This window comes from Chaetodon auriga, chromosome 16, assembly GCF_051107435.1.
Source record: "Chaetodon auriga isolate fChaAug3 chromosome 16, fChaAug3.hap1, whole genome shotgun sequence".
NCBI classification, from domain to species: domain Eukaryota; kingdom Metazoa; phylum Chordata; class Actinopteri; order Chaetodontiformes; family Chaetodontidae; genus Chaetodon; species Chaetodon auriga.
In genome coordinates, this window is record NC_135089.1 from 21,077,501 (window position 1) to 21,085,592 (window position 8,092).

At 45.0% G+C, this 8,092-nt stretch overlaps 1 protein-coding gene across 1 annotated transcript; it reads right to left on the reverse strand.

The window, feature by feature from the left end:
- Positions 1-3,762: 3,762 nt before the first annotated feature.
- LOC143333930 (homeobox protein Hox-B6a-like) lies at positions 3,763-6,406 on the reverse strand. Its single transcript, XM_076752320.1, has 2 exons — positions 5,851-6,406; positions 3,763-4,049 (listed from the first exon to the last, which is right to left on the reverse strand). Exons 1-2 carry the CDS (start codon positions 6,404-6,406, stop codon positions 3,763-3,765), a joined length of 843 nt encoding a protein of 280 aa, XP_076608435.1.
- Between the last annotated feature and the right edge of the window lie 1,686 nt (positions 6,407-8,092).

The following is an 8,092-nucleotide window of genomic DNA, read 5'->3' on the forward strand; positions in this document are numbered from 1 at the left end:
TGTGAGGGAGTGCGTGTGTATAAATGTCCTCCTGCATGTGTGTGCAGTTTCAGGCCACAGTTCAGGCACTCAGCTGGTCTCACACTGAGCGTAAGCAAAAGAAACAGCAGTTGGAATGGAAATCATCTTGAATATTCCAAAATAACCAGGCAGAATAAAATAACTGCAACAGGCAGCAACGGGGGGCTAAGATGTACAAAACAGATATCAGATTTATTATTTCACCCACTAGACTTTTGATATCAGCACTAAATCAGCCAACTTCTGGCCTGAGCAGCTAAAAAGCACAGACCCCAAAGTGTGCCAGGAATGGCCGCAGGGACGATGAGGAGGAGCACTGACCCAGTTGGCACACACTTCTGAATATACTCCCCTTGTTATATATATAGATTTCCATCATCACACTGAATATTTGTTCACTGGCCTCAGGGTTCAAACAAATTCCATAGTTTCAGATAAGATGGCTGAGTGGCTATGATTTAATTTGTACAGAATACAACATTTTTAATGCAGAGCAATTCATTCTAGTGGTGGAATCTATTTCGTGTTTCCTGCATGTATTATAGCCTGGACCAATGCTGTGCTTTCTAGGAATGTTTTGTTAGCTCTCTCAAATTAGCTTAATGGCTCTGAGGATGGTCCGGAGTCAGAGTTTGAGTTCCTGTTAGTAAAGCAAGGTGCTCCTGAAGCCACCCATTATCAATCTGCTTCTGTTCAGATCGTTACTGCATAAAATCATCCACTAAAAAGCAGATATTCTTAGAAATAGTGCGCAAATGTGAACACAATCCATCATAATGTATAGAGTGTTTAAATCGTCATTTCAAGCAGTGCACGCATGCCAAGATGCTCCAGTTTGGGAGATTTTCAAATATTTACTGGAGTTGAAAAGTCACAGATTTTGTCTTGTGTATGCCAAATAAAACTCAATGCAAGTCAACTCAATGTAAGTACAATGAGTGCAGTGTTTAAACAGGAGTCAAATTCCTTGCATGTGCACACATACTAAGCCGATTCTTGATTTTGACTCTGATTCAAACTCTGACTGAAGGAGCTCAGAAAGGCAGATCGTTAAACAAAGCTTTTCAAAAGCCCTGAAAACTTAATATTTGCAGGAGCAAGTGTTTAAATGGAGGATACATAGCATTGATAAAATAAATATCTGTGACATTTGTTGCCAAAAATATGAAAAACACCAAACACGTGCAGTTAGTGTGTGTTGGTTGGAGAATGAGCCCTCTGGGTCACAGTGAAACCATTTCTAGTGTGTTTAACATAGAACATCTGCCAGCACGCAGTTCACCTGACAGCAAACATTCTTGCTGCGGGAATTGAACCACCAACCTTTGCATAGTCAGAGCTAAAGAAGAAGCCTATATTTCCAACAACCCAGATCCAGTTATCTGTCTATACATGGCAATAACTTTGCCATGTGATATTCTGCCGAGATCATTTGATGGTGAGTCTAACTCTGTTTAAATCCGTGGATATTGAATTGAATCTCGCTGCAAAACAACAGTGATTATCAATCACCTTATTGCACTGAATGAGATTATATTAAATCTAAACCTACTGCCTCTCTCACACACAGTGTGCTGAAAATATTTGATTTCCTCAGTGGGGTATTAATTATTTACTGACATCCCATGCCACGTATTACCTTGGCAGCAAACCCTGCAACTGAAAGGGCTTTTATTAGCAAACTTTATATACCCTTCTGTAACTATATAGTCAGAACAACAAGTGGAATAGCGTTCAGTGAGCTGGAAGTTTCCAGCTGTTTCCAGATGTGAGTTTCTCCAAGAGGCACATGATATAATAATGATTATTTAAACTGCAACTGGTAAAATCATACAAAGCAAAATATCATTATGGTAACATTATCATACAATGCTGTCCTTTGTTGGCAACAGAGTATACATTTAGAAAATACACACTGATTAGGACTGCTATAACTGGATGTTGTAATATTAGAATAATATTTCATACAGTGTATTTTCTATCAGTGGATTTCATTAATAGAAAGCTTCCATGTGAGATTAAACAGGCCTAACTGACAGCAGTTCTGTGCCAAGTTAAGGCGATTTTTCTGTTTGCTTATCTGTTAGTGCTAATGAGGTTATAGAGGCTTTTCATGTTGTAATATGCCAGTAATTCAGTAATTATGATCATTTGGTAGAAATAAGTTAATGTTGGGGAGAAAAGCTGCTTTTTGTGTGCGTGTATTACTGAAGCCCAAGCCTCTGCTGCAGAGAGATGGAACCCGCGCGCCGGTCACTCAGGGGACAAGCGGAGTTCAAAGGGTCACGAGGACATTGTCCACTTTGTCTGGGTGAAGTGTGTGTGTATATGTGTGACGTGTCTGGCTGGCCGGCTCGAGGACAGGTCAACTTTCTCTCCCTCGGTCTGGTCATCAATTAGTTCAGCCCGCCATCAGCAGCAGCTCGCGCTCCTTGTCACTTCCACTCCGGACCGCCGCGTGCGCTTACTTGGCCCCGGACTCGGTCTCGCCTCGGGCGCCGTAAAAATGTGTGTGCATGTTTCAAATAAGAGGTTAAAGGTTTAGGATTCTTTACGCGCGGGTGTAAGTAGGCCACTAAATCATAAAATAAAACTGTTTGGACTCGTCGGTGTTCACTTTTCATACGGGACCAAAATCTCATTGCGTCAGTGTTTTAAACCGAAAAATAAGAATAAGAAAACAGCTGCTCCATACATTTCTTTACATTTTATTGAACATTTCTCATAGGTAGTATACGTACTTACTTGACAAAAACACTAACATAACCAAACAATGTAAAAATCCATAAAATATACACTTTCCTGAACGTTTTAGGTAGTTTAGAGAATAACATCAGTAGGTTAACACCCGTCCCACGCGTCCCCTTTATATCGGAAAAGTAAAACAGCTGGAAAGGTTAAATTACCCCCATCCCCACCCGCAATTACATTATTTCCACCGTAAAAGGGGATTTTTTTTCCTTGCTTATTTCTATACAGTTTAAATATGAACACAATATGACATACATACACTTCTCAAATAGCTTTTCCTTCGTTGTTGTGTGTGTGTGATCGTGTTTGCACGTTTAATTGAAGGTAATACACACAACACGTTTAGAAAATCAGAAACGAAAAATGATCTAGGGGGAAACAGCCTGAAGTCGAGTCCTTAAGCCTCAAAACAAGTGCCTGTAAGACAGGAAGTACATCTGACAAATAGAAAAATTAAGTAAAATAAGAAGTTATGTGGTTTTTGTGGAATGCAACAAGACATAATGTCTTACGTTTGTCATCGTTGGGTGCTAGATTACTTATTTATTGTTTTTTGAAAACAATTTGTATGCCATAGCCTGCCCACCACCATTACCTCTCTCTTTCTTTTATTTTTTATTTCTCGATTTTGATCTTTCCACAGTTACACGGTGTCTTCTCAAGAGTCAAAAGATTGCCCAATTTTCAAACAACGCAAAGAAACAAATTCCGTCTATAGACGCAGCTGGATAGATTTTTGGGGCGAAATTAGAGGGATCAAAAATAATCTTCTTCTCCCTCTGATACCTCACGTTTCACCCCTGCTCCGAAAAAAAAAAAAAAAAAAAAGGAAGGTGAAATAAAATGGAGGCTACTTTTCCCAGAGTTTCACACCAGACAAAGGTCTGGCTGAAGTTTGAGACCGGGAGGGGAAGGGATTAACCAGCATGTCTTCTCTTCCATCCTCCTCTTCCTCTGTTATGTGTCTTACATCAGTTTATTTCTCCTGTTTCACTCCGTCCCTTTCTCCTCTTCCTCTGCACCGTTCATCGTGGAGGAAGAGGAGGAGGAAGATGAGGAAGAAGAGGAGTTGATCAGCTTGTTCTCCTTCTTCCACTTCATCCTCCGATTCTGGAACCAGATTTTTATCTGCCGCTCCGTGAGGCAGAGCGCGTGCGCGATCTCGATCCGTCGCCGCCGCGTGAGGTACCGGTTGAAGTGGAACTCCTTCTCCAGCTCGAGCGTCTGGTAGCGCGTGTACGTCTGCCGCCCGCGCCTCCCGGGGCTGCCGAAAGTTCCTGCGAGAGACGGAAAGATAGAGAAAAAGTTACATTTTAACCAAAGTAATAACACACAGTCTGTATGTGGTGACATAGAGAGAGGAAGTGAGTCACCTTTTGCTGTCTTTACCCCTGTTGTTTAATACCATTTATTCTATTTCCCATGTAGCAACTGGGGATCAATAAAGTGAGAATTGAATCCCTCAGTTAATCAGCCTCCCAGTTTCTAGCGTCACCTCACTTAAATGTTAATCCAGCCAGCCTGATTGGAGAAAGTCACACGTCTTTTCTTCTCGGTGACGGATGGAATTATTCTGTTGAGTTTGTGTGAAACTAAAACAAAGTATCATTAAAAAATAACAGCCCATCTATTCATTTAACGACAAATATAACGTTTTAAATGTCGTTGCTGGTGAAGAGCAGCATTCAGTGGAGAAGAAAGACACGCGTTGTTCCAGTTTTCCAGCGGGCAACAACATCAATAATAATATTAATAAGAATATGAGAGTAAAAGGAAGGACAGTATCGGCACCCCCAGCGAGGATGTACTTCAGGGCTCAGGCTCCTTATATCCTCACTAACAGTTATTTTGGCCCCCGGTGGTAAACAAATGGCCATGTTGTCAGTTTAGCAGCTTTAGGTTCCGTATCGATCTGAGAGGCAGAACATGGATGGAAAACCGCAAGCTGAGCCAAACCGGATTATGGAGGAGAGCTCCGGGTTTTTGTGCCACTCTGTTCTCTCTCCAGCTGCCATTTACATCTTCAACTGTCATTACAAGCCCGCGTGCGTTTTATTCCTTATGTATTTCTTTGCGGCAGAGCCTGTTTCCACCTCATCTGTCATAACTCGGAGTGTCCTACAGGGTTTGTACAACAGTAGCCCTGCATCATTCACCATTACTCATTTTACTCTCAACAGGCCGTTTTTCTCCGTTAAACAAAAGCATTTGGTTTGCAGTGCAGTGGCTCACAAAAATAATTTTATAGGCCACAGTGGTTTAATTCACACAACAGTGTAAAATAGGCCAGACTTATTTGGTCACTCAAATAAATCTAATTATTCCACCTTCAAGCTGGCCCCTCTTGTCTCACTTTCACTCGGAACTTGGCAGCACTTGCAGGCCCGGTTATGAGTCTTAATATCTAATCTGTTCGGTTATGAATAAACAGCGCATAACACTGTCTGCGGTGCAATGTTAACAATACAGGCTCCATATGAGATAACCGAGCTGAACTTGTCATAATAACAATAGCAGCAGCAGCAGCAGCTGTGATATCGTGCTTCCTTTATCGGTAGGTGGAGATAAAAACTTTGTAAAATAAAAAGAACACATTTTCTTCTGTGTCAGGTGGAGAAGATTTTTTTTAATTTCATTTTTCACTTTTTTTGTACGCAGAATCAAAGTGAGACAGATAGTTGCATAGATAGCTGTCTAATAGAGACTGCATGCTTTCAGTTTCCTCTCTATCTGTCTTTCTATCTTTTCCTTGTTTTCACCCAAAACACCCTCTGACAGGCTTTTCCTCTCAACTTTCTTTGCCCCTGCTCGGCAGCAGCGTCGGTCAGCAGGTCACATACAGTAACAGGAGCTACAACCCAAACAAACCAGGTTTATGACGGACAATAAAATACCGAGCACATGACTGACTGACACGCCAACAAACGGGGATCATAAAGCAGCTACTGAGAGAGGAGGAGGAGGAAAAGGAGAAAGGAAAGACAGCAGCGGGGCTGACAGAGGAAACAAACGTCACTTTTATGATGGGGGTCATAAAATATGCAAGAAAGAGGGGGAAAGGAAGAAGAAGACACTCACCGTTGCACGCGTTCATCCGCTGCATCCACGGATAAATGGGGGCTGATGACGGTTGCTTGTCGTCCATCGTTTCACCGAAGAGCCCTTTCCCACTCAGCCCCGCGCACTCTGCTTTACGGTGCATGCCGTCCTGGTTCAGCGCGAGCTGGTGCTCTTCCAGGCTACACGGGGTCTCCTTGTCCCGGTAGAAGCTCGTGGCAGCCGCCGCAGCCGCCGCTGCCGCAGCCGCCGTGGCATAATCGCAAGCTCCGGTTGCGCCCCCAACACCGACTCCTGCCGTCGCCCGATGCCCGCCGTACGCTCCATTTGCAGCCTGCTGGTAGTAGGTGGACGCTGGGTACGCTTTATCCTGGTGCACGCCGCCGCTCGCACCATACGCGACGGCCGCGGCAGCGGTAACGGCTGCTGCGGGGTAGTGCCTGAGGGGGTGGTCGGCGGCGTATCCAGACGAGTAGAGCGGGATCTGACCCAGGAACGACTCCGCCGCCGCCTGCCCGCCTCCACCCGTTCCCGGTAGCGTCACCGGGAAAGAGGAGTTGACAAAATAAGAACTCATCGGGAGAAAGTATACTATAGGACAAGAAGGATGAGAAGAGAGGAAAAGAGAGGAGAGGAGAAGTAGAGGAGAGGGGAGGACAGGAGGGCACGAAACAAACACAACAACAACGCTCGCGCGATGAAGAAGGAGGAGTAGAAGGAGGCTAACGGCTAACGGCTAACGGTTCTCCCTCCCGTCCTCCTTCCTCTGCCTTCCCCTGCCTGCACTTTATGATTTGTTGTGTTTTATAGCCGACAGTCCGACGGGCTGCTGCTATCACTTAGTTTATCGCAGATTGGGAGGAGGGGGGTGAGGAGGGTGAGAGTGAGAGAGGGGAAGGGGTATCTGGGTGGCTGAGTGCCAGTGTGGGACAGAGAGAGAGAGAGAGAGAGAGGAGGGGGAGAACAAGTGTGTGTGTGTGTGTGTGTGTGTGTGTGTGTGTGTGTGTGTGTGTGTGAGAGAGAGAGAGAGAGAGAGAGAGAGAGAGAGAGAGAGAGAGAGATTGTGAGTGAGTGAGTGGAGAAGACGGGATGGGGTGAGGAGGGGTATGGGGGGGAGGCAGCGACCAGCTGACCTCAGACTGACCAATGGGAAGCCTCCGTGCCTGGCATTCGTTCGCCCCTTTTCCTTCGTTGGAGAGAGGAAGAAGAGGAGGAAGAGGATGGGGGCTGGGAACTATCGCGACCCCACTCTCCCCCACCACTTCTCCCTTTTCCTATTTCCCTTCTTCGATCTCTCACTCCCTTTCTCTCCTTCTAATTCTCATTCAGTCTCTCTTTCTAATCTCCCTCTGGTTCCCGGTGAGATTGCGCAATCACACCGGAATCCTCCGCGCGTTAAATTGATTCTTCCTCTCCCTGTGTGTCTTCCTCCGTCTGTTGTTGGACCCATAAAACCAGCAGCTCACACACGCACGGGGTGCGGGCGGGGGGAGGGGGCTGCACCACCAGAGGCAACCGAATAATAAAACATATTCCCGGCGCTTTGCAGATAATACCGTCCGCATTAAAATGAATTTGGCGATCGTAAATCACAACCGGGAGCGCGCACGAATCATGTGTGGTCCCGTGTGTGTGTGTGTGTGTGTGTGTGTGTGTGTGTGTGTGTGTGCGTGTGTGCGTGTGTTCGCGCGCGCGCGCGCGCTTGTGATGTGTGTGAATGAGTTTGCCTATAATATAATGCGGGCTATGCAGGTCTATAATTGAGGTGTTTGTACATTTATAATTGGTATATTTGGATCGGTGGGTAGATTTATGCCCCCCACCCGGTCAATGCGTCTGTGTGTGTGTATGTGTGTCCTCTGCTTACCGCAGGCTTTTCATTGCGCTTATTTTATCCATTGGAGGGGTAATTGATAATCTGGAAAGGATTTTATGTACATAATCTGATATCTGTTACTGTTTAATTGGTGAACAATAGCCCAGGTGAGGCTGCCGCTCTGCCTCGTGTTCTCTGTGCAGATAGTACAGTTAATTCCAGGCTGCGGTGTCTGTAGAAAGTTAAGCTGAAGTGTTCCAGTTGTCTTCTGCAGGAGTAGATCCGGTTTGAGCAATGTGCGCGATGAATTATTGTTTTCTTCTTCTGTGACACTGATTAGGTTGAAATGCAAAAGGGAAAGAAGAAAGGAAACACTCAAGTTTCCCATTCTTTTCCTTTTTCTTGACACTGATTACAGCCTTGCGCCCGAAACTCTTTCCAAGGGAG

Excerpts from the sequence above, each read along its gene's own strand:
- LOC143333930 (XM_076752320.1), bottom strand. The coding sequence starts at position 6,406 with ATGAGTTCTTATTTTGTCAACTCCTCTTTCCCGGTGACGCTACCGGGA. Across the intron at positions 4,050-5,850 it reads GCGGATGAACGCGTGCAACG|GAACTTTCGGCAGCCCCGGG; the intron begins GTGAGTGTCTTC and ends CGTCTCTCGCAG.